The sequence below is a fragment of the Doryrhamphus excisus genome, linkage group LG19, assembly GCF_037039965.1.
Source record: "Doryrhamphus excisus strain RoL-2023G ecotype Guam linkage group LG19, RoL_Dexc_Guam_v1.1, whole genome shotgun sequence".
Lineage (NCBI taxonomy): Eukaryota > Metazoa > Chordata > Actinopteri > Syngnathiformes > Syngnathidae > Doryrhamphus > Doryrhamphus excisus.
This window is the reverse complement of record NC_136375.1, coordinates 13,422,777-13,447,525: the sequence shown is the minus strand read 5'-3', so window position 1 is coordinate 13,447,525 and position 24,749 is coordinate 13,422,777. Positions and strand designations below refer to the sequence as shown.

The 24,749-nt window shown below is 46.3% G+C and overlaps 5 protein-coding genes and 1 non-coding gene across 6 annotated transcripts; 3 read left to right on the top strand and 3 right to left on the bottom strand.

Moving 5' to 3' along the window:
* Positions 1-642: 642 nt before the first annotated feature.
* Positions 643-1,514, bottom strand: rps29 (ribosomal protein S29). The gene is made up of 3 exons (XM_058057181.2): positions 1,345-1,514; positions 887-986; positions 643-777 (listed from the first exon to the last, which is right to left on the bottom strand). The coding sequence occupies exons 1-3, from the start codon at positions 1,404-1,406 to the stop codon at positions 769-771; spliced, it is 171 nt and encodes a 56-aa protein (XP_057913164.1). The 5' UTR covers positions 1,407-1,514; the 3' UTR covers positions 643-768.
* Positions 1,515-1,987: 473 nt separating this feature from the next.
* Positions 1,988-2,075, bottom strand: trnay-gua (transfer RNA tyrosine (anticodon GUA)). The gene is given in 2 exon segments: positions 1,988-2,023; positions 2,039-2,075. It is a non-coding gene; the product is annotated as a tRNA-Tyr (tRNA).
* Positions 2,076-2,180: 105 nt separating this feature from the next.
* mgat2 (alpha-1,6-mannosyl-glycoprotein 2-beta-N-acetylglucosaminyltransferase) lies at positions 2,181-6,130 on the top strand. Its single transcript, XM_058056345.2, has 2 exons — positions 2,181-2,387; positions 4,383-6,130. Exon 2 carries the CDS (start codon positions 4,599-4,601, stop codon positions 5,997-5,999), a length of 1,401 nt encoding a protein of 466 aa, XP_057912328.2. The 5' UTR covers positions 2,181-2,387; positions 4,383-4,598; the 3' UTR covers positions 6,000-6,130.
* A 1,761-nt stretch (positions 6,131-7,891) lies between these two features.
* Positions 7,892-12,744, bottom strand: wdr20b (WD repeat domain 20b). Its single transcript, XM_058056344.2, has 4 exons — positions 12,433-12,744; positions 11,212-11,394; positions 9,708-11,126; positions 7,892-9,020 (listed from the first exon to the last, which is right to left on the bottom strand). Exons 1-4 carry the CDS (start codon positions 12,679-12,681, stop codon positions 8,964-8,966), a joined length of 1,908 nt encoding a protein of 635 aa, XP_057912327.2. The 5' UTR covers positions 12,682-12,744; the 3' UTR covers positions 7,892-8,963.
* Positions 12,745-13,729: 985 nt separating this feature from the next.
* On the top strand, positions 13,730-18,981 carry hsp90aa1.1 (heat shock protein 90, alpha (cytosolic), class A member 1, tandem duplicate 1). Its single transcript, XM_078799300.1, has 11 exons — positions 13,730-14,053; positions 14,576-14,725; positions 14,934-15,300; positions 15,372-15,505; positions 15,569-15,877; positions 15,938-16,103; positions 16,177-16,367; positions 16,444-16,591; positions 16,657-16,925; positions 16,996-17,329; positions 18,425-18,981. Exons 2-11 carry the CDS (start codon positions 14,576-14,578, stop codon positions 18,532-18,534), a joined length of 2,178 nt encoding a protein of 725 aa, XP_078655426.1. The 5' UTR covers positions 13,730-14,053; the 3' UTR covers positions 18,535-18,981.
* A 205-nt stretch (positions 18,982-19,186) lies between these two features.
* LOC131107232 (heat shock protein HSP 90-alpha) lies at positions 19,187-24,563 on the top strand. The gene is made up of 11 exons (XM_058057059.2): positions 19,187-19,355; positions 20,763-20,915; positions 21,441-21,807; positions 21,874-22,007; positions 22,301-22,621; positions 22,697-22,862; positions 22,936-23,126; positions 23,209-23,356; positions 23,429-23,697; positions 23,776-24,109; positions 24,182-24,563. Exons 2-11 carry the CDS (start codon positions 20,763-20,765, stop codon positions 24,289-24,291), a joined length of 2,193 nt encoding a protein of 730 aa, XP_057913042.1. The 5' UTR covers positions 19,187-19,355; the 3' UTR covers positions 24,292-24,563.
* The last annotated feature ends 186 nt before the right edge of the window (positions 24,564-24,749 follow it).

Sequence of the window (24,749 nt, the reverse complement as noted above, 5' to 3'; positions counted from 1 at the left end):
TGTCTGTATTTCTTCCTTGCAGGGGTGCTCCATGAGGGCAAGTCTTGTGCACAGCCCCCCCTTCAGTTCTTTTTGGCTCATTTGACAGAGATTGGGATGCTAAAAGGTGACGTCGCTCTTCAGCAGAGAAGCAAAGATGGGCTGTTGCTGCCATCTTGTGGTACAAATACAACCCTTTTTTTTTTACAAAGGCTATCCACAATTTTAAGACATTTTTTATCTTAACGCATACATTTTTTAACCTTAAGTATTTTTAATGCATGTCTTGTTTTTACAATTTTGCATGGTCTCACTCCCATCCTTGGAAGATTTCATTCAACTGAAGGCCGTGAAGGATTGGCACAAAGACCACAGTTCATGGGAACTGTGGAGTAGAAAATATATAAGTATTTATAGTATTATACATGTTATTAGGGTCGCACACCTTTTCAGCATGACAATCAACGTGATCCATCTCTAGAGAGTGGGATCATGTACTACATGATCCCATAAATATACCACAAAATGTATATCAAATCAGTAAATGTTGAAAGTCAGTACTAAAGATTAGTATTATAATCAACAAGCATACATTGAAGCCTCTCAGTGTTGGTGCTCTGACTGTGAATAGTGTGTGTCAAGCTTTAAAAACACAGTAAAACATTTTGTTTGGAAAACAACTAACATTTATTTGAAGGGTGTAGAACTTGACATCTTGCATCCGGCCTTTCAGGTAACATTTGGCCATTTGATGATTGCCGAGGACGCCTCTGCACAAGCCGACATCCTTTAATCCAGCTGTAAAGCAAAACAAGCCCAGGTGAGATTCAGGACCACTTGCAGTCTATTTCCCAGCAGCATATATAGACCCCCCCACTCAAAAAAAAAATGGGAAGATGCCACTCGCCTTGACGAAGCCGATGTCCTTGGCGTACTGCCTGAAGCACTGGCGGCACATGTTGAGCCCGTACTTACGGATCAGACCGTGTCTGTTCGAGCAAACCCGGCTGGGGGAAGAAGTGCAGTTTTAGCTTTCATGAAAACAACGTTCATATTCAGGTGTAGCATAACAGAACCAACCTACTACTCATATTTAACATTTAGCATAAATAGTGTACTTTGACACGTCTACCGAGTGTGCTTTACGATTCATATACGTTAACAGTAGATGTGTGGCTTGTAGACTTGTCAATATGCTAGCCGGGGCTAGCTGTTAGCAACGCGACGCCATGTTTATTCCCGTCGAGCCTCCATGCGGTGCTTGTTTGATGATCAATTCCACGAAAACGGGAAGCCGAAATTACAGCCAAACCGACCCATCTTCGGACACAAACTATCGTGGAGTGCTACGACAGCGAAACTGACCATGATCGAGATCCCTGTCCGAATTTTCGCGGGTGACTCCAATAGAGCTGCTGGTGGCCCATCTTGTCTTTCGCTCGAGCGTCGAAAAGGAAGACGGTGAGGTGCGCGTGCGCACATGACGGTTCCGGTGCCTGTTCTTCTTCTGTGGTTTTGTCGGCAGTTGGCAAAGCAGCTTTCGGTGTGCATTAACGCCACCGTCTGAACAGGAGTGCTTAACAGAATCGAAACTCTTCCATAATCTATTCATACAGTTTTTATTAAAAAAAAACACGTGTATGTATATATATATGTATGTATATATAAATATACTTATAAAACATTTAAAACGTTTAATTGTAAAATATTAGCAAAATTGAATCCTATCTTTTCCAGTTTAAATGTATCCTCCAACGCACTTATCTTCTATTGCTACTGTCTGCAACCTATACATACATATTGACAAGAAGTAAGTGTATATATACTACAGTATTTACACTGTTTCAGAACAATATGACTAGGCATGGCATGTTTATTTATAGAGCACAATTCGTACACAACGTAATTAAAAGGGCTTTACAGAAAATCATATCATAAATCATTACATAACATAAAAAAAATGACATACAAAACTGTCATGGACTTATTTTCCATGAAAAAAAAAAGTTCCTTCGAGCCGGATTTGAACCAGCGACCTAAGGATCTCTGATGTATCAACCTACAGTCCTCCGCTCTACCAACTGAGCTATCGAAGGGATGTAGACATCGTCGTCAATAATACAATATCTATATTCTTATTCACGGTGTTTAACCATTTAGTATACCGATATTGATTAGTGTCGTATGCTAGCTGTACCCAATATTGGCGATGGAAGTAGCCCGCCAGAAAGGAAACAAATCAGCAGACGCACGCGAGTGCCCCCTGCAGGACGAAGGAGCAGCGGGCCGCCAGCAGAAGCATCCACCAGTTGGCCGTTAGCTGCTCCAATGGAAGGATGGCGGAAAACGGGACACGGAACCAACTGACGTTTCCTTCCTAAGTGGACACTCACCCGCTCCGCCATTAGGTAACTGAAGTTAACAACACGACTGTTCTGGTTCTTCGGAAGCGGACGCTTTTGGGGGGGGTAGCTATTCGTTCACCAGCAGACGGGCTAGCCTAGCATAGCCTAGCTAACTTGAAGTGTTGCTAGTAGGCTACGGCTATCTCCGAAGAGCTAATCTAACACATTTGCTTTGACGTATACTTAAATTGTCACTTTATGATGGTGTGTTTATTATGTTGTGTAATTATATTCTGTGCCGTTGTCGCTAGTTTAGCACCGGGGAGAGAGGGCGTCAAGTGAAGGAAGTATATGACAAATATGATATAAATAAAGATAGAATTTTAAGAAGGTTCCAAAATAAGCATTAAGTACGTAAAAAATACAAACAAAATATAAATGGGTGTACTATTAAGACAATATTTTTCACAAGTACAAGTCGTACTACTAATTTAATGAATTGACAAATGACAAAAATTATTATCCCTACGGTAATGACTTGAAATGCAAAATAAGACGATGTTATTTAGTAGCTATTACAACTACTTGCCACGTCATTATGTTTTATATTCCAAATGATCATGAGTACTTGAAAATATCTGCATAATGAGCAAATCAGCCTGGTCTTGACTCTTGCTACTGGTCCGTTTAATCCATTTAAAAGCATCTCACACAAGCTTGAACAGCGGGAAAGGGTTGGGGAGTGGGGGGTTGTCACGCTGCATCAGTCGTTATCTCATGACCTACTTAAAAACAAAACTGTATTATATATATGGAAGCATGCTAATACCTGAGATCAAGGGCCCATAAACAGCAGGTTTGATGAAAGTGGGACACCGCCACTCAGAGAGGCTTTTCCGTCATGCAATGCAGGTACAGGATGTGTATTGTACTTACTTTTTACTAATATTACTGTCAGTTTCTGGTTGTTTGTGTGCATGTGGGGTGAATAGTATCAACTTCACGCATTGCTCTTTCCCCTTCATATGCCAAGTATATTCTTGTAAATCTTCATTTTTTTGGGTTATTATAACAGTTTTCTCTCAATTTTTTTGGCTTGCTTTTTTCCTATTTCTGCTATAGTACCCCCATCAACTAATATTGAAACTCAAATCTTAAATAATCTTCATAAGTGTCCTCTCATGGTTGACTTTATTGTTAAAATATTGTGACTTTGTTCTCGTAAAATTCAACCTTTCTCCACAACTAAATATTACGAAAATTACAAGTATTTGTTGTGCATTTTATTACAACATTAAACCCACTAAAATCACATTATTACTCATAATGTTAGTGTAAAATTACTGCTGATTCCTCAGTTTACTTGTTAAATGATATTGTTAGAATGTGCTGCACGCAGGAAATGTCCTTCGGTTCGCACTTTGAACACACCTGACTTAATAGTATCAACCAATATTGAAACTTAAATCTTAAATAATCTTCATAATTGTTCTCTCATGGTTGACTTTATTGTTCAAATATTGTGACTTTGTTCTCGTAAAATTCAACCTTTCTCCACAACTAAATATTACGAAAATTACAAGTATTGGTTGTTTTGTTGTACAGTTTATTACATTAAACCCACTAAAATCACATTATTACTCATATATGTTACTGTAAAATTACTGCTGATTCCTCAGTTTACTTGTTAAAGTATATTGTTAGAATGTGCCGCACGCTGGAAATGTACTTCGGTTCGCATTTTGAACACCCCTGACTTAGACCGTTTCTGTAACAGTCATTGGTCATCATGTTCCCTCTCTGCCATCACTGCTAGGCTTCTATGGCAACGTCACAAAAAAGCCCAACATCCATGGAGCTTGCCCTTTGAGTGTGGTATTTTTACCCAAACGTGTCAGGTCGAGAAAGGGTATTGTATGTGTAGGACAAGGGAGTCTTAATGGTATCGGTCCAACACCCGTAGTATCTATACCACCTAATCATGTGGCTAGTGATGACTTGTCCGTCTTTCCTTCCAAATCCACATCAACTTTATGTATGGGTTTGTTTTCCATTCAGGCAGTTCGCAGTCACTGCAACCTTGCTGCCTTCCAGCAACTGTCATGCCTTATGGAGTGTTCACCCCCCACCCCCACCAGTGGCAGTGGAGCGGGATCCACGCTTCCAGCAATTAGCTCCTCCCTAGCGTCCTTTTCACCGTGCTGTGTGAACCGCATCACGGCAGCGCTTTGATTTTTCTCGACAATTCCGACAATTCATCGCCGATCCCTTATCATGAGATTCCGAATCTACAAGAGGAAGGTGGTGATACTGACTCTGGTGGTTGTCGTTTGCGGCCTAGCCTTCTGGAGCAGTGGACGACAGAAGAAGAGTGACGCTTTCCCGAAGGAAGCGGCGGTAGCGGTAGCGGCGGTGAGGAGAGGTAACGTCGTTGGCAGCAGCAGTCTCAACAGTCATATCCAGTTACCAGCCACACCCGCTGCTAAGCGAGCACCCGTTCCGCCTCCGGTCGTCCAAACAAATGAGACGCACCTGGACAGAACAAAAGGCAAAGAAAACAAAGCAGACGTGGACAACGCGACGCTGGTGTACCGCGGCATCGTCTTCCAACTTAACTTTGACCAGACGATAAGAAACGAGGAGAAGTTCAAAGCGGCGCGGCAGAAGGATGACCTGGTTGTGGTGGTCCAAGTCCACAACAGACCAGATTACCTCAAGCTGCTGGTGGACAGCCTGCGGAAGGCCAGAGGGGTGGAAAGCATACTGCTGATATTCAGCCACGACTACTGGTCCCCCGAGATCAACAAAGTGGTCAGCTCTGTGGATTTCTGTCAAGTCCTTCAGATTTTCTTCCCGTTCAGCATCCAGCTGTACCCACAGGAGTTCCCTGGTAACGACCCCAAGGACTGTCCAAGGGACATTCCAAAAAAGGAGGCCTTAAAGCTGGGATGCATAAACGCAGAGTACCCCGACTCATTCGGGCACTACCGTGAGGCCAAGTTCTCCCAGACCAAGCACCACTGGTGGTGGAAGTTGCACTTTGTGTGGGACAGAGTCCACATCCTCAAGGACCATAATGGTCTCGTCCTGCTGATCGAGGAGGACCACTTCCTGTCTCCAGACTTTATCCATCTGCTGAGGCTGATGTCGACCCTGAAAAGGGAGCAGTGCAGTGACTGCGACATCCTGTCGCTGGGCAGCTACAGCCACATCGGCTACTCCAGCAAAGCCAACAAGGTGGAAGTAAAGGCGTGGAAGTCCACGGAGCACAACATGGGCATGGCTCTGCACCGAGAGACCTACCAGAAGCTCATCTCCTGCACGGACACTTTCTGCACCTACGACGACTACAACTGGGACTGGTCCTTGCAGCACCTGACCGTGTCCTGCCTGCCTTCTTACTGGAAGGTCATGGTCAGCGAGGCGCCGCGGATCTTCCACGCCGGGGACTGCGGCATGCACCACAAGAAGGCCACCTGCATGCCGGCCAGCCAGAAAACAAAGATAGAAAATATCCTGCAGAGCAGCGGGAACCAGCTGTTCCCCAAGAACCTCCTGATCACCAAAAGACTGCCGTCCAACGGGGCCGGAGGCGTGGCCCCGCATGTGAAAAACGGGGGCTGGGGAGATATCAGGGACCACGAACTCTGCAAGAGTTACGTTCGATTACAGTGACCTTAATTGCTACTATTTGTCTTTTTGCATCCTCTATAAAGAACGCCTTTTCAAACTAAATCTTTATGGACTTTTCTTCATATTGCCTGTTTTACTGGACTGTTCCAAATAAAAATGAATGTTGGATCTTTTCATGTTGAATTATTGGATCCGAATTTTCTTCCAACTTGGCACTTTCTTGGTCGCGTGCATGTCTCATATCTTGGGGCCTCTCCACACTGAAAGGGGAAAAGTATTTGATGGTTTCAGTTTTTCATCCACACGGCTACGGCGTGCTGACGACCCTGAAACATTTATCTTCCGCCTATCTTAGGTCGGGTCACGGCGGCAGCCGTCTAAGCTGGGAAGCCCAGACTTTTTCTGTCCTTGGCTACTTTGTCCCATTTGAGAGACTACCGGTCGGACATGCCCCAAACACCTCATCATAGGGTGGCATCCTGACCAGATGCTGAGCCCACCTCATTTGGCTCCTCTCCATATGGAGGAGTAGCGGGTCTACTCTTGAGTTTCTCCTGGTTTCTCTTCCTGGAGGAAACTCATTTCAGCCGCTTGCACCAGTGTTCTTGTCCTTTTGGTGAATACCCAAACCTCATGAGCATAGATGAGGGTAGGAATGTAGATACTGGTAAATGACCCAAAAGAAAATATGCAAATCGGCCGCCTCAGTAAGCGGACGTTTCTTTAGTGTTTTTCTATCGCGTATGACTGCTAGCAGGGTCGAAGTAAAGTGAATAGCACTACCACCCGGGGGAATTATTATTCTTTAAAGTGAGCAGACCATAGCATGTATTTTATTAGATTATTAATCGTAAAAGCCTACTGTTCAAGTGACATCAACCTCGCTGTTGAGGTCACCCAAATTAGCAAACTGGTCTGCCACTCCTCATGGACGTCCAATAATAACAATAATAATCAGGCCTCTTGTCTCTGGGGACGGCTTAGAATAGATTGGGGCTGAGAGGAAGTGGCTCTGGTATCTGGAAATGCTTTGCTGACGCTTTCAAATCCTCACAAGAATGCAGAACGTGCTTAGACCGCGGGATAGGATAGAAGCTGTTCAAGGACCAGGACTTGGCTTGGGTGGTTTATTCTTTTGTCCGAGATAATTTTACAGACTTACCATGATGCATTACTCTTTGTTTTTGTGTTTCTTTCCCCCAATACAAGTCTCACGGCACTGCAACAGTCTTAATCATTTAGACATCGTGTAAACAACAATCTAACCACTTCCTTTCTAAGCAAGCTATATTGTCCTCCTTTATTCATTGGCATGCAAATAAATACATGAAATGCTTGTGTCGGTGTTCGAGGTAAAATAAAACACAAAGTAGGTGATAAAGACATAGAAAGCACGGATGCCGACTCAGCCGTTCCCCATCGATCGTTCCCTGATGTCGCAGTTTGTTGCTTTAACGACCCGCGGGGCACCCATACTGTCCTAAATGCACGTCATTAAAAATGGACGAGCGCTTTTACTGCCTGCTTGGAAATGACAGTGAAATATTTATACGGCGTATAGATTAGTAGAGTGCACTTTACCCAGCACGGGACAGCATGAACCTATGGACAAGTTATTGCAGGCGTTCTTGCAGTACTGCCCTCTAGTGGCCAATATAGGCTGTCACAAACATTAGGTTCATTTTAAGCTATATTGGCACACACATATATAGCATTCATTTGACAAGACAATTATGACAAATATTTGAAGTATTCAAATCAAATAACTTCACAACTTGAAGTGAACTGGTGCTTCCGGCCCCCCAGCATGCATTGCAGCACTTTCATAAAGAGAAGCTAAAAGTTGCGTGCGTTTTCCTGTTACAGTTCTTTATCTTTCCCTGGCAGTAGTAGTTTCCGTGTGTGTTGAGTTGATTAAAAAAAAAGAGACATGATCATAGTCTGGCAAACAGTTTTTAATAGGCGTCACATGGAGGAAAAGGCTGCCACCATTCAAATCCTCACAGTTTTCCCACAAAGTGGGCGGCAGGGAGACACCCTCACACCTCCAAAGCCACATCCTGAGAGCATGAATTGTATCAACATGTTTAAAAAAAAAAACCAAAAACATATTAATAACGTGTTGCGTCAATTCACACTAGGCCGGCGTGCGTTCCTGCGTTTTACCTGAGCTCAAGTGATGGCTGAATGTGTCCTGCCGTCCTTCCAGACAGGCTGGTATTCAGCACTAGCAGTTAGATAAAAGGTTCTCCTATGTAGCAAACGTTGCTTTCATAAAAAATACACCTGAATTCTCTTTATGTACAACACAAGTTGAAAAAAAATTCTGCATATTCAAAATGTTTATTTTATTAGGTATAGATTTTCTGTATTAGAAATAACTATTCTCTCAAAAGAGGCTCTTTTTAAACTATGAATCATTTCCATAAATGACTTAAGTACAATATTTACATATAATACAGAGCCTGCGTTGCCTGAAAAGAATAGGAAACAGTACAAAGGTGTTGAATTATCCTAATTTTATATCTTTCAACACTCCCCCACAGAAAATGTACATCCATTGTCCTCGAACAAACTTTTAAGTGCAAACGTTATTTAAATGGAAAAAAAGGGATGACTGCAGCATGGGGGGGGGGGGGGGGGTGCTTCCTAATCTGCTTGTCTTGTCCAGCTAGGAATTACAAAAAAAGGGAAAGATGGGGCTAAATTTGTGCAAATACTTGGTGTGGTTAGACGGAAGAATAGGGGGTGGGGGGGGCTTTCCAATCATCTTTGCTCCTTTCAGAGGCCAAAGGTCAAGCACAGAAGACGACGTGGCCGCAGCAAAGACGCTCGCAGACCAACCATGGCATCCCTTACGTCGACCACCCTGACTATTTTAAAGCTTGCTTACCCCCCCCCCCCAACTTGGAAAATAGCACCCATTTCACTGCAGACTGAAGGCGTCAAGTTCCTATGAAGCGGTGTGGTGCGGCCTCTTTCCAGGGAGGGCTGGAGGGGGCGGGGCTATACCACCGTTCCACTGGGGGAGTTGGTGGGGTTGTTCTGAGACGACAGCAATCCCTACGGAAACACGGAAGATACGTTGATCAGTAAACGGACCAGTCGGATGCATGTGGGGGTCAGAGGCGGAACAGCGAGCGTTCCCCCAGCCCTGGGCGGCCGGCCGGGGGGGGGGCGACGTGAGTCACAAAACAAATGCAAAGGCAACTATTCCTTTTGTTTATGCAGGAAGTAGGTACTAACGTAGTAGGAAGTTTTTTGGCCTTCTCTACTTCAGCGTACCTCAAACTAAACGCGGGTACTACCAGGCACTATTCCTAGTACCTGAGGATCCAAGCGTGCCAATCGGATACCATCGCAGGCACGCCTAAAGTGTCATTTTAAAAATAGCATTTAGCAAGAACGCTAAGACAAACAGCAACAGCAGCAAGAATTGGAAAATCAGCAACAATTTTCCAAGAATAAAGTCAAAATATTAAGACCAAAAAGTTAGAGTTTGAGAATATTGGAATTGTTGGAATATTAAAATCTAGCTATTTTAGTCACATGAAGTTTTAGATTATGAAAATTGGTGGTCATATTACCAATTTTTTTATTTTAAAATACTATTAAATTATTTGAAAAATAACAGCAAAAAAAAATCATAGTAATACGCCTTTTGAATTAAAGCGGAGACGATATCATGGTATCAGCACACAGGAAAACGCAGCATTGAGCTCAGGTATCACATGATGCCCTGTCACTCACCACTTTGCCAGGCCTCGCCCACGTGCAAACGAAGCCCTCCTGGCAGGCCGTGACCAGACAGTCCTCCAGGAAGATTAACACAGTGAGTCTCTCGTGGGCGATCTTCTTGCACACCAGCGGCTCCAGCAGCGGCACCTCCTCCATGAGCGGGCACAGCGCGGTGCCCAGCGTCTTGGCCGTGTCGCCCTTGGCCGCCCGCGAGGCGCTCAGCTGGTTGAGCTTGTCGCTACTCTTGCTGCCGACGCCGCCCACGCTGTGCACGCGCTTGTGGTCCTTCTCCGGGCGCTCCTTGCGCGACTCGTACAGCGACAGCGTGGCGAACTTGCCGACGCCGGCGGCGATGAGGGCGCTGTCGATGATGCTGCCGCCCTTGGCCGTGTTGTTGTTGCTGCTGCAGCTGCTGTTGCTGCTGCCGGTGTGACTGTTGGGCGTGCTGCCGCCGCCTGCGGGGTTGGGGGATTGCGGCAGGCTGTTGGAGCGAGGCAGCGTACCCGGGAGGGAGTTTGGCGTGTTTCCGCCCGTGCTGCTATTGCTAACAGTGTCTTTGCCATTAGCGCCACTGGGATTAGTGGTGGAAGTGGATACAGTGTTTGTCGTGTTTTGCCCAGTGGCTGGAGGACTCGTGGCACTCATGACGTTAGTGTGAGTCCTGGTGCGAGACAACGGGAGGTGGGGGAAGAGGATGTCCTCGGTAAGGTCCCACAGACACAGCTGCGTGTCCTGGCCCACTGACCCAAATCTGTAGGTCACGCTAACAGGCCGACTATCTGTAGAGTTCCTCTTGGAAAGTTTGGAATGGGCGCTGTTGGCCCTGTCCCGCCCTGCGCTAAAGTGAATCTGCTCATAAAAGTCCTCGTCGCTGCCGCTGAACTCGGCGGGAGGGTCGCCGTCGTCCACGCTGGTGGTGCAGTGGTCGAAGGCCACCACACTCACCCACGACTTGTGGCCATGTCCCCGGGCGATCACCCTGCAGTCCGAGAAGGACCACACGGACACCAGGTCGTCCTCCCCGCCCGCGACAATGTACCGACCGTCGGGGCTCCAGCACACGCACAGCAAGCCTCCGAAGTAGCTCTTCATGGTGCCGTGGAGCTCGGCGGCGTCGAAGCCAAACACCCGCAGGTAGCCGTCTTGGCTGGCGCAGGCTAGGAACTTGCCGTCTGGCGAGAAGGCAAACTCATTGAGGGCCCCGTCCCCCACCGTCCAGCGCAGTAAGGGGTTGCGGCCCGATTTGCTCTTGCAGGTGTGCACAGCGTAGTTTTCCCCCTGCTTGAGGAGCTGGTAGTGCGGCACGGCGGTGCCACACGTGTTCTCCACGTTGTAAAGGTACATGGCACCACTCGAGTGCGCCACCAGGAAGAGGCTCTCCGAGCCGGGAACCCATCGTACGCACGTCACCCGTGACTTGTCGATGAGTCTCTGAGGGGGGGCGAAACAGCGACTGATGTTAGCATGTAGCTCGGATTCAATCATACAGCGCCAACCCAGTTACAACAGCACCAACCTCCTCGTTAAAGAGCTTGCTGGTCTCCTTCTTTATGGGGTCTATGAGCTGCACCTGGCCCGCCGAGAAGCCCACCAGCAGGGAGACGCTCTCGGCGGTGGCCGTGATGGGGTTGAAGTCATGACAGGTGGGCTGCGTTCCTTTGTATATCCTCTTGTCTATGGGCTTGCTCAGGTCGGCAGCCTGAAAACGATGACAGGAAGACAAAAGAGTTCTTTACGGCTATGTCGCCAAACTGGACAGACTGGATGCAAGATATTTCCAAAGTGAGTTGCCAAACAAAACATTCTTTCAATTATCTCTCGTGGAGGGCAGACGTCAGGATGCAATGTGCTCCAAGGGTCTACCACACGGTGACATTATGAAACAAACAAGCGATTTAAACCTCACACCATGTACTGTTTACGTATTATAACGCAGTAAAGTATTATGCTCAACATTTTACATTGTATCATCACAAATTTACAAATTTTAGAGCGAAAAAGCCCACCATTTTTTTTTAAAGCTGAATTTACAGGGTCGCAAAAAGCCAAATGCCGAATACTCTGCTTGTTTTCAAGTACATACTATGAAAAACATTTTCCGTTGGCAAACAGGTACTATTTCTAGTACTTGGTCTCTTTGCTGCAGCAGTCCTATGGTATCGACGCCCAGCTGAGCAAGTATTTGGAACAGTACACTGTAGTACCGACCTGCTTTGGCCAGTACTACAGCTTCAATAGCAAGTCATGCCGGGAACAGCTAAGTGGGTGTCATGTACTGAAGGGACAGAAGATTATATTTGAATGTTCTGAACTAATAACTGACAGATTAATTCCGGCCACATTTAAGCAACGATCAACATTATCAGTTGATGCTCAAAAAGATGACATCCAAGCCGATGTGTTTTGTCAACAGTAGATCACGTGACATCACATACATGCGAACACGCACCAAAGGCGGCCACTTCCACTTCCACTGCTAAGCTAACACGGTCACCATTGGCGTAATTAGGGGAGCAAACGATGCATGCCAAACATAAACATTTAGTCCACGGAGAGACGAGCAAGTGCACAACAAAAACAAACAAGTATGGCGACGTTAGTTATAGCGATGCCAACCAACATGGTCAGAATGCTACGTGGCCTTTTGTGTACAATCTGCGCCGTTCAGTGACAGAATTTGAAAGGAGTTGACAGTCAGTTTTGCTCAAAGCCACAAGCTGCCATCGCCGTTGTTTACCTTTCTCACACCTTTGTAGATATAAAAGTAGAGCTCCCGGCCCACATTGAAGCAGATCCTATCGCCGTTGCCCGACTGGTCGTTCACATTGACGAAGGAGACCTTGACGGGGTTGGAACCCTGTGAGTTGAAAGGCACCCGGTTGGGGCGGCTGTACTCGGAGTGCGTGAGGAGTTTGTAAACGCCTTCCCGTGTGGTGAACTGAGTTTTAATGTCGTTGGTCTCCTTCCCTCCTCCCTCCGCCGCCATCTTGGAAGTCGCCGTTCATCCTTGTCCGAGGACCCGGATGTGACGGAGTACGCAAGTGCAACTCGAGAGCGGTGGGTGCAGCGAACATGCGCAATGAGAGGCACAAGTCACGTGAGGCAACGAAAGTAATAAAGCAATGAAGTTTGTGCTGGTGACGAAGGCTGTGATCGAGATTTTATTCGATTTTTTTTTTTTTTTTAAATCCTCTATATCAAAAAGTCGCCAACCAGAAGCAATGACAAATAATACACATAAAAAAAATCTGCACGTGGACTAGTAAGACCTAGTTAGAAAATGTTCATTTAATGTATTTGTCGTCTTTTTTATTAAGAGGTGCGTTAATTCAGGTGTTTTTCTAGTATATTACCCCACCTGTATTCCGAATTGCAGGTTAAAAAAGTATATTTACTTTGTTTCATTCATTCATTTTCTACCGCTTATCCTCACGAGGGTCGCGGGGGTGCTGGAGCCTATCCCAGCTGTCTTCAAGCGAGAGGTGGGGTACACCTAGCATGTTTTTGGAATGTGGGAGTACCGAGTACCGGAGAAAACCCACACATGCACGGGGAGAACTTGCAAACTCCACACAGAGATGGCCGAGGGTGGAATCAAACTCGGTCTCTTAGCTGTGTGGCCTGCGCGCTAACCACTTGCACACCATGCAGCTGTTACTATGTTTAATGGGCTTTCGAAATAACGCATGAATGAGGGCCACATAAAATAACATGGAGGGCCACATATGGGCCCTTGGCCTTGCGTTTGAAGAGTTTAGTAGAAAGTTCTACATTATGCTCAGTGCAAAAAAACTGGTCTTTTCACACCATCAGTGACTACTCACCAAATATATGTATAATAACTTTAGCTTGATTGGCTTTAAATATATGATAAGTCAGTGTATGTGTTTATGCAATGGTCACGGCACCACAGCTGATAGCAAAGTCAATGCCCAGCTGTGACGCTTTGCAGGGTGGGTGTCGGGGGGACAAGGGGGGCGGGGGGCTCTCGGAGCCTTAATAGCCAGCCAGCCAGCCGAGCTATCAGGAAGCTTCTTGTGTCTGAGTGACAGGCACCACTTGCGACTTTGGCTGCCCTATAAGGGCACATCAGCATTGGGGCTCTGGTGTTTCACTTGCCACCTCCGTGGATCCCCCCCCCCAACGTATCCAACGTATCTTCTGGAACCTTCTGAATGGGAGCTTCCAGAACAACCCCCCTCCCTTAAGTATAAAAAGCCACCGGCGTGTCACAGGCATCCGCATACTCGCTACTTGCTTGAGTACACCAAACGGGAGGCCAGCCCGGCGAGTCTTGGAGTTCTTCACCAGATCCAAACACTTGAAGCCCATCTTTAAGAAAACAGATCAACATCGAGGTAAGAAGATCAAAGCTCATTGCATCATTTTTTATTTTTGCTATTTTGATAGTGGAGTTACTTTGACTTAGCAGATGAAGACCCCTATTTACTGTTAAGTTGATAGCATCCGTGTACGAACAACAGTTTAGACATCCGACTGGACCGGTTAGATCGGTTAATGAGCACATGGCATGGAGGGTGACCCTGAGCGAGAGGGCAATGGCGGATATGACGGACCATATGTTCATAACCACACATTGAAGAAATGACATTTAATCAAACGTGGCGTTTGCAGACGCATTTCAATCAATCAATCAATCAATCAATCGGTCCCTGGGGTATTTGTGTCCTTTACCATCAAGGTGTTAGGTAACCCGCTGGGGGATGGTCAAAGGATCAGAAGGTTTGATTGACAGGATGAACATGTGCTCCACCATCAGCAGCTGCTCACCCCCTGCCCCCCCCCCCCACCCCCATAGGCCATGCGGTTGCCTTATGGCCCCTTCAATCTAACAGTTACATTACTTCTTTTCTCTACAGATGCCCGAAAACGCCGGCCACGCTATGGAAGAAGAAATGGAGACCTTTGCCTTCCAGGCTGAGATAGCTCAGCTGATGTCCCTCATCATCAACACCTTCTATTCCAACAAAGAGATCTTCCTCAGGGAGCTCATCTCCAACTCCTCTGACGTAAAGTGAATTCTTCATTCTGCGTTTACGTTTTTTTGATTCTCAGTATTTTTTGAAGTTGACGACCGTAAATGTGTCCCAGCTTCACCACTATGTAGAGCAGCCATGCTGGGATGTAACCACTCCCACAGTGACATACTGGAGAACGTCCTGAGGGCTGTCTGGAAACAAGCAGAACTTTTCAAACACCTCAATTTCTCTCTGATAGGCTTTGGACAAAATCCGATACGAGAGCTTGACCGATCCTAGCAGACTGGACTCCTGCAAGGAGCTGAAGATCGAAATCAGGCCCGACCTCCACGCCCGCACTCTCACCCTCGTCGACACCGGAATCGGCATGACCAAAGCAGACCTTATCAACAACTTAGGCACCATCGCCAAGTCAGGCACCAAGGCCTTCATGGAGGCTCTGCAGGCCGGAGCTGACATCTCCATGATCGGTCAGTTCGGTGTGGGTTTCTACTCGGCCTACCTGGTGGCTGAGAAGGTGACGGTGATCACCAAGCACAACGACGACGAGCAGTACGTGTGGGAGTCCGCGGCCGGGGGATCCTTCACAGTCAAACCCGACACCGGTAAGCTGATTATTTTGGTGAAGATGTTTGGTGAGCGATGTTCACGGGTACTGATCTGCGATGACCTTCAGGGGAGTCCATCGGCAGGGGTACCAAAGTCATCCTCCATCTCAAAGAAGACCAGACAGAGTACTGCGAAGAGAAGCGCGTCAAGGAAGTTGTGAAGAAGCACTCCCAGTTCATCGGCTATCCCATCACACTTTACGTAAGTTCATGTCAACAAATGCTTGAACCTAACACCGTCCTAACACCATCTTTACTTTTCAAGGTGGAGAAGACCAGAGAGAAGGAAGTGGATCTCGAGGGACCAGGGGAGAAGGAGGAGGAGGCGGAGAAAGACGCCGCAGAAGACAAGGACAAACCCCAGATTGAAGACGTGGGCTCAGACGAGGATGAGGACACCAAAGAAGGCAAGAACAAGAGAAAGAAGAAGGTCAAGGAAAAGTACATTGACGCTCAGGAGCTCAACAAGACCAAGCCCATCTGGACCCGGAACCCAGACGACATCACCAACGAAGAGTACGGAGAGTTCTACAAGAGTCTGACCAACGACTGGGAGGACCACCTGGCTGTCAAGGTATGTTCTTTGGAGACATGGATCATGAACGAAGTACTTCAACAACTCTTTTATCTGCAGCATTTCTCTGTGGAGGGCCAGCTGGAGTTCCGAGCGCTTCTGTTTGTGCCCAGAAGGGCCGCCTTTGACCTCTTTGAGAACAAGAAGAAGAGGAACAACATCAAGCTGTACGTGCGAAGGGTCTTCATCATGGACAACTGCGAGGAGCTGATTCCAGAGTACCTCAGTGAGTGCCTTCAGATTACTCCTTCAAAAGTCTCCTTTCTGCTTCGTGACACATCTGTCCTCTGTCTTCTCAGATTTCATCAAGGGCGTGGTGGACTCTGAGGATCTGCCCCTCAACATCTCCAGAGAGATGCTGCAGCAGAGCAAGATCCTCAAGGTAATCCGCAAGAACTTGGTCAAGAAGTGCTTGGAGCTCTTCACAGAGCTTTCAGAGGACAAGGACAACTACAAGAAATGCTATGAGCAGTTCTCCAAGAACATCAAGGTAGGCTGATGTGGTCTTCTGTAGACCTCATTAGATTATTTTTGACAATACTGACACATTTGAATGTTTGTTCCAGCTCGGCATCCATGAGGATTCCCAGAACAGGAAGAAACTATCCGAATTGCTGAGATACTACACCTCATCCTCCGGAGATGAGATGGTGTCCCTGAAGGACTACGTTTCACGCATGAAGGACAACCAGAAACACATCTACTACATCACAGGTTTGGATCCAGCTCCATTCTCGCCCTCGTCTTCAGCACGTTGAACAAATCAACTCTTGCAACAGGGGAGACCAAGGACCAGGTGGCCAACTCTGCCTTCGTGGAGCGCCTCCGCAAGGCCGGCCTGGAGGTCATCTACATGATCGAGCCCATCGACGAGTACTGCGTCCAGCAGCTGAAGGAGTACGACGGTAAGAACCTGGTGTCTGTCACCAAGGAAGGCCTGGAGCTGCCTGAAGATGAGGACGAGAAAAAGAAGCAGGAGGAACTCAAAACCAAATTTGAGAACCTTTGCAAGATCATGAAGGACATCTTGGACAAGAAGATTGAAAAGGTAATAAATGTAGATCTGGTAAATCATGGATGAAGTCATCTTGCTGCAACTCATTCTTGTTATTTTTCAGGTCACCGTCTCCAACCGCCTGGTCTCCTCACCATGCTGCATCGTCACCAGCACCTACGGCTGGACGGCCAACATGGAGAGGATCATGAAGTCCCAGGCCTTGAGGGATAACTCCACTATGGGCTACATGACGGCCAAGAAGCACCTGGAGATCAACCCCGCGCATCCCATCGTGGAGACATTGAGGGTGAAGGCAGAGGCGGACAAGAACGACAAGGCGGTGAAGGACCTGGTCATCCTTTTGTTTGAGACGGCGCTGCTGTCTTCAGGGTTCACACTGGAGGACCCGCAGACGCACGCTAACCGCATCTACAGAATGATCAAGCTGGGCCTTGGTGAGTGTTTGGGGCTGTGTGGATCTCTGTGTGGATGTTCTCCTCGTGCTTGGGTGGGTTCTTTCCTCCAACATCTGAAAGGATGCATGTTATGCTAACTGGAGACGCTAAATTGTGCAGTGGTTGTTTTTTATCTATGTTGTCCTTTGATTGACTGGTGACCAGTCAATGACATTACATTGGTCAAAGCTCAGGGTTCAATTCCACGCTCGGCCATCTCTGTGGAGTTTGCATGTTCTCCCCGTGCATGCGTGGGTTTTCTCCGGGTACTCCGGTTTCCTCCCACATTCCAAAAACATGCTAGGTTAATTAGCCACTCCAAATTGTCCATAGGTATGAATGTGAGTGTGAATGGTTGTTTGTCTATATGTGCCCTGTGATTGGCTGGCCACCAGTCCAGGGTGTACCCCGCCTCTCGCCCGAAGACAGCTGCGATAGGCTCCAGCACCCACCGCGACCCTCATGAGGAAAAGCGGTAGAAAATGAATGAATGAATGAATATCAAGGGCTGCACGGCTGTCGAGTGGTTAGCGCGCAGACCTCACAGCTAGGAGACCAGGGTTCAATTCCACCCTCGGCCATCTCTGTGTGGAGTTTGCATGTTCTCCCTGTGCATGCGTGGGTTTTCTCCGGGTACTCCGGTTTCCTCCCACATTCCCAAAACATGCTAAACATGCTAATTGGCGACTCCAAATTGTCCATAGGTATGAATGTGAGTGTGAATGGTTGTTTGTGATTGGCTGGCGACCAGTCCAGGGGGTGTACCCCGCCTCTCGCCCGAAGACAGCTGGGATAGGCTCCAGCACCCACCACGACCCTCGTGAGGAAAAGCGGTTGAAAATGAATGAATGAATGAATGGTCAAAGCTCACTCCCTGACACCTTAAGAGCTGTGCTGGAGAAGGAGTTGACAGCTTCGGCATTTTTTTTTATTTTTTGTCTCGCGCTGCTCAACTTAATTTCTGGACACAGTTTGGAGCTCCGGCCAACGTTTAGGGGTGAACCGCTTTGCCCTTACTTGGTCAAAATTTAGGGATGAGATTTAAAATGTGGCTAAGGGACGGTCTCGCTAATAAGCGCTTGTCATCATTCTCAGGCATCGATGAAGACGACTCCGCAGTCGAGGACCTCGCTCAACCCGCCGAAGAAGACATGCCAGTTCTGGAGGGAGATGATGACGCGTCCAGAATGGAAGAAGTTGACTAAACCTGCTTTTGTGACACATTTTTCGTAACTTATTTAGCCCCCCCGAGCAAAAAAGACATAAGACGACATAAGATTTTAAGTTTTAAGTTATCCATCTCAGCTGCTTTTGTAAAACTAGACTCAGAGATACAAATATGGTATTTTTGACACATTTGTATTTTGTTAGTTCAGTAAATTTAAATCATTTTTTTTATTTTAGCAAACAAAATAGAATAATTGCACAAATGCAAGAATGCCACTTTGATATGATTCACCTTTTTGTTTATCCAATGTATGCCAACATATGCTGCTCAGCCAGGGTGTGGCGAAATGAAATTGAACTTTCTGGAGCACATAATGTTTTGTGCTCATGGTAGCCTGGTGTTCACTGGAAGTACAGTGTGGTCTCTTTTTTTGTAACATTTTTTTTTAATGAAAGCATTGACATTTGTAATAAAATAATCAGAGAAACACAAACTTTCAAGTCTTTTCTTCCAAACTTCAAAAAAAAACGTTGGAGGATGACTTCATAAAGGACGTGTTGCAACGTTAACGTTTACATTGATCAAAGATGTTCTGGAATGTTCCCTGAACGCCTCATGGCTCTTTCCGTTCGGCCACTGACAACTTCCGCTTGGTTTGCCCCACCTCTTTGCTAACCGACAGCCCATCGGGCCAATCAACAGCCGTTTCGCCACGCCGTATTGAGGAATATTCCAGAGGGTTCTGGAAGCTGTCAGCGTTCTCGAACAGTCTGAAGAAACCTTATAAAGAGGACGAATTTGCCACTTGTACCGCTTTGAGTCAACGCTGAACTGTAACCACAAACACTGCGGACCAAGGTAAAGGAATGTTTAATATTGTTAAATTGTTATTGGTACGCGGTTTTACAAATTCAGTTTAAGAATAACTTGAATTTGATTGAAGCTAGCCTGTCACAGACAGTACTGCTAGGTAAATACAGTGGAATAGGGATTTTCATGGTTAACATCTTTTTGTCCTTTTTTTTTGTGCGCCATATTTGTTTCATTCATCGCTTGACGAAAAACAACCACATGGACTTTGTAGGTTTATTAGTGTTGCACTTGCCAGACTGGAATTACGTGAAATAGGAGCACTACGAAACAAAACTAAATGTATTCCCAGTATCACACAAATCTGACATTTAAAAAAAAAATCTAAATTTATTATATACTTCTGGTTATTCAGTCAGACAATCCACTTTGTGTGCTTCAAACGGCAATTTCCAATAGAGTTGGATTGATGGTACCTTCTAGAAGCTTGCAGTTCCCTAGCTAAACCGCTAGGTGCTGCTGTTCAAACCAGGCGACTGTCAAAACCCCGAGAAACCAATATACTGTAATGAAGTTGCTTCTTTGTATTACATGATTGTCTTATGTAGAAGGAATATGCCACCGTTTTATGGCACCTGTTTTAATCAGGGTCACGGGTGAGCTGGAGCCTATCCCAGCTGATTTTTTTTGTGGGGTACACACTGGACTGGTCACCAGCCAGGCACAGGAACCATACAAACAAGCATTGACACTCCCATGGACATTTTAGAATCTCAACATAGCTGATACACATGTTTTTTGGGATGGTTGAGTCAGAGTTCATGGAGAAAACCTACACACTCATCATTGGTTGTCATACAATTTGCATAACTGGCAAAGAGTGTGCAATTATTGCGTATGTGTAATAACTTCCTGGGTACATAAAACATTCCAGAATAGGAGCCAGCTCTTCTATTTGGCTCATACTAGCGAAACGCCTGAGATATTGTCTTCACAGCACAACTGGTTTTAATTCTCCTAGAGTGTTTGCCATTTGAAAAAAAGGCAATGAACCGTTTGTTCTCCTTTAGGATGACAAAATGCATTGCTAGGTCTTAGGGGGATATTAGCTTGTTTACTCATGCACACATAAGGATTCAGCTGTAAAATTCAAATAACTCTTATGCAACAGTGTTCTTAGAGCAGATTGCCATGGGATTTGGCCATAGATGGATTAATGATGGGCAAGGCGGCAGTCTGTCGCGCCACCTGTTTCAGGGCTGCTCACCTTTTGTTTAAGCCATTACTTAGCATGCTAAACTGCTCACTTAGAATAGCAGTGTGTTCAGTTGTAATAAAACATTTGTTACACAATTACCTTATCCTGTGTTTTTTTTTCTGCTGTGCCAGTATAGTGAGCTCTCTAATGTTGTGTGTATATATAAATAATAATGACCATATGTCTTGTCTGCTTAGATGCCCGAGTTAGTGGACCAACAAATGGAGGAGGCGGAGGTGGAGACCTTTGCATTCCAGGCTGAGATAGCTCAGCTGATGTCCCTCATCATCAACACCTTCTATTCCAACAAAGAGATCTTCCTCAGGGAGCTCATCTCCAACTCCTCCGATGTAAGTTGCTCAGGCCTGGATTCTTGTGAAGTGCTTGTTTTGCTTTCTATTGTAATAAGCGTCGGTTATCAAATATGACTGTCAAGGAGCAATTGTAGCATACACACACAGCAAAAGATTGGATGCCAGGTAATGTTAGTAGAAGTTTTGAGGGAAGAAGATGCTTACAAAGCCAATTGCCACAGTTGTCGTGTGGGAATATTTATAATGAACAAGGTGAGCCCATCTAGACGAACAAGCCAAATTATTCAGTAGTGGTAGCAACAGAATTGTTAATATCTTGGATGGTCAATTTGGGGGATAACAAACATTTCACATTGCACATTCATTGTTTTGTGACGCGACTAAATATGTTTGTCCAGTCATATCAATTTTTTCTTTTTCAAATTAAATTAGTTTAAATTAGTTTTAATTTAAATTAATTCAAATCTCGTCTGGCTCTCATTGACACAGTTTTGTGCATCGTCTTGTGAGTCAGATGTCTCGTGGCATCGCTAGTAACTCCATTACCATTTTTGTTTGAAGGCTTTGGACAAAATCCGTTATGAGAGCCTTACCGACCCCTCCAAGCTGGACAACGGCAAGGACCTCAAAATCGAAATCATTCCCAACAAAGAGGAAGGCACCCTGACCCTGGTGGACACGGGCATCGGCATGACGAAGGCGGACCTGATCAACAATCTGGGTACCATCGCCAAGTCTGGCACCAAGGCCTTCATGGAGGCTCTGCAGGCCGGAGCGGACATCTCCATGATCGGTCAGTTTGGCGTGGGGTTCTACTCGGCTTACCTGGTGGCTGAGAAGGTGAAGGTGATCACCAAGCACAATGACGACGAGCAGTACGTGTGGGAGTCTTCGGCCGGAGGCTCGTTTACAGTCTCAGTGGACCACCGTAAGTACAGCTAATGAGATTTGTTTGCCCTTCAGCCATGTTGGAACATACTTTGTCTCCATTCAGATGAGCCAATCGGACGTGGCACCCGCGTCATTCTGCACCTCAAGGATGACCAGACGGAATATCTGGAGGAGCGGAGGATTAAAGAGATTGTGAAGAAGCACTCGCAGTTTATTGGCTACCCCATCACTCTCTACGTAAGTGATATGTACACCTCCTCCTGCAGGAGCTTGGACATGTGAACAATCACAGCTGGTGTTTTTATGCAGCTACATTCACGGTTTGGTACCTACTTCATGCAGGTTAAAGGTCACAGATCAGTTATCCTGAAATGCTAAATTTAGGCAAAAAACACAAAACATGCTTAAAATGGAATATTTTTTTTTTACCAATACGGCTTATTTAACCACAAAACATGATTTATGAATAAATCTGCTCTTATTTCTTTACTGGAGCGTACATCGTGACTCACTATGAAGTTCTCATTCAGGTCGAGAAAGAGCGAGACAAGGAGGTGAGTGACGACGAGTTGGAGGAGGAGGACAAGGAGAAAGACAAGGACGAGGAAGAGGAGGAGAAGGATGAGGACAAGCCCGAGATCGAGGACGTCGGCTCGGACGACGAGCACGACCATGACAAGTCCTCCGACAAGAAGAAGAAGAAGAAGATCAAGGAGAAGTACATCGATCAGGAGGAGCTGAACAAGACCAAGCCTCTGTGGACGCGGAACCCAGACGACATCACCAACGAGGAGTACGGCGAGTTCTACAAGAGTCTGACCAACGACTGGGAGGACCACCTGGCTGTCAAGGTTTACTTGAGCATCCCAACCTGGAAGTTTGTTGTCTTGAGTTTGTCATAACAAATTCCATGCTCTCTTTTACAGCACTTTTCAGTCGAAGGCCAGCTGGAGTTCCGTGCCCTTTTGTTTGTGCCTCGCCGGGCTCCTTTTGACCTCTTTGAGAACAAGAAGAAGAAGAACAACATCAAGCTGTATGTGCGCAGGGTCTTCATCATGGACAACTGTGATGAGCTCATCCCTGAATACCTCAGTGAGTTTGGGACGTCACACACAAACACTGGCAACATACAAAGAGACTCATCGTCTTTTCCAACCCTTCTCAGATTTCATCAAGGGCGTGGTGGACTCTGAGGACCTGCCCCTCAACATCTCCAGAGAGATGCTGCAGCAGAGCAAGATCCTCAAGGTAATCCGCAAGAACCTGGTCAAGAAATGCCTGGAGCTCTTTACCGAGCTCGCAGAGGACAAGGAGAACTACAAGAAATGCTACGAGCAGTTCTCCAAGAACATCAAGGTCAGCATCCAGAAGCTCTTCAGTGCAACTTTCTGTCCAAATGCTCAAAGAATGAATGAACAATATGTTTGGTTTATTTTAGCTCGGCATCCACGAGGATTCCCAGAACAGGAAGAAACTATCCGAGCTGCTAAGGTACTACACCTCATCCTCTGGAGATGAGATGGTGTCCCTGAAGGACTATGTGACACGCATGAAGGACAACCAGAAACACATCTACTACATCACCGGTGAGTGTGCTGCTCAATGGTTCATCTTAAACCCAACAAGCCGCCATCATGACATGAATGTCTGGATTCCAGGGGAGACCAAGGACCAGGTGGCCAACTCTGCCTTCGTGGAGCGCCTCCGCAAGGCCGGCCTGGAGGTCATCTACATGATTGAGCCCATCGACGAGTACTGCGTCCAGCAGCTGAAGGAGTTTGAAGGCAAGAACCTGGTGTCTGTCACCAAGGAAGGCCTGGAGCTGCCTGAAGATGAGGATGAGAAGAAGAAGCAGGAGGAGAAGAAGGCTCAGTTTGAAAATCTCTGCAAGATCATGAAGGACATCTTGGAGAAGAAGGTGGAGAAGGTGCGTGTTGAAAACCCTTGGAGAGTTAAGAGCATTCTCGCTGGTGTTCAGACTTTTAATAGTCCATCTCCTGCACAGGTCACCGTCTCCAACCGCCTGGTCTCCTCGCCATGCTGCATCGTCACCAGCACCTACGGCTGGACGGCCAACATGGAGAGGATCATGAAGGCCCAGGCACTGAGGGACAACTCCACCATGGGCTACATGGCGGCCAAGAAGCACCTGGAGATCAACCCCGACCACCCCATCGTGGAGACCTTGAGGGTGAAGGCTGAAGCGGACAAGAACGACAAGTCTGTGAAGGACCTGGTCACGCTGCTCTTTGAGACGGCGCTGCTTTCCTCGGGGTTCACGCTGGACGACCCCCAGACCCACTCCAACCGCATCTTCCGAATGATCAAGCTGGGTCTCGGTGAGTACGCCACACATGACTTGTTTTCTGCTTATTGGTCCGCTTATCCGCACGTTTCTGCTCTTCCTCCAGGCATCGACGACGATGATATGATGGCGGACGCCACAGCCACGCCCCCCACTGAGGAGATGCCCCCGCTTGAAGGTGACGACGACACATCCAGGATGGAGGAAGTGGACTAGAACAGCTACTCCTCAGGCATAATGCATATGTGTAACAAACATTAATATTACACAAGTTTAAAAGCTGGAAATCTTCCCCTTAACTTTTTCAATTCTTTACGTTTTGTTCGTCATGCAGTTCTTATAGTTTGGAATCTTGTCACTTTTTGTATCTTATCTACTGTTTCTTTGTTTTGTATTTATTAATGTTCCATGACTAACTGTAAATACAGTACTACAGAGGTGATGCTGTTAAAACGATGGGACACTCTAATAAATGTTTAATGCCACAACTGCTTGCTGTTTCTTTATATGTATGAAAAAATCTATTTTTCAGTCATTCCAGTGGAAATAAGTAGTAAGAATACTCTCGCCACTGAATATAATAAATGGATATACTCAGAAGTAACCCTTGAACTCCTCAAAACGCGAATTTATTAAAAATAGCAGAAGGATTATATTAAATCACGGCTTCGCTT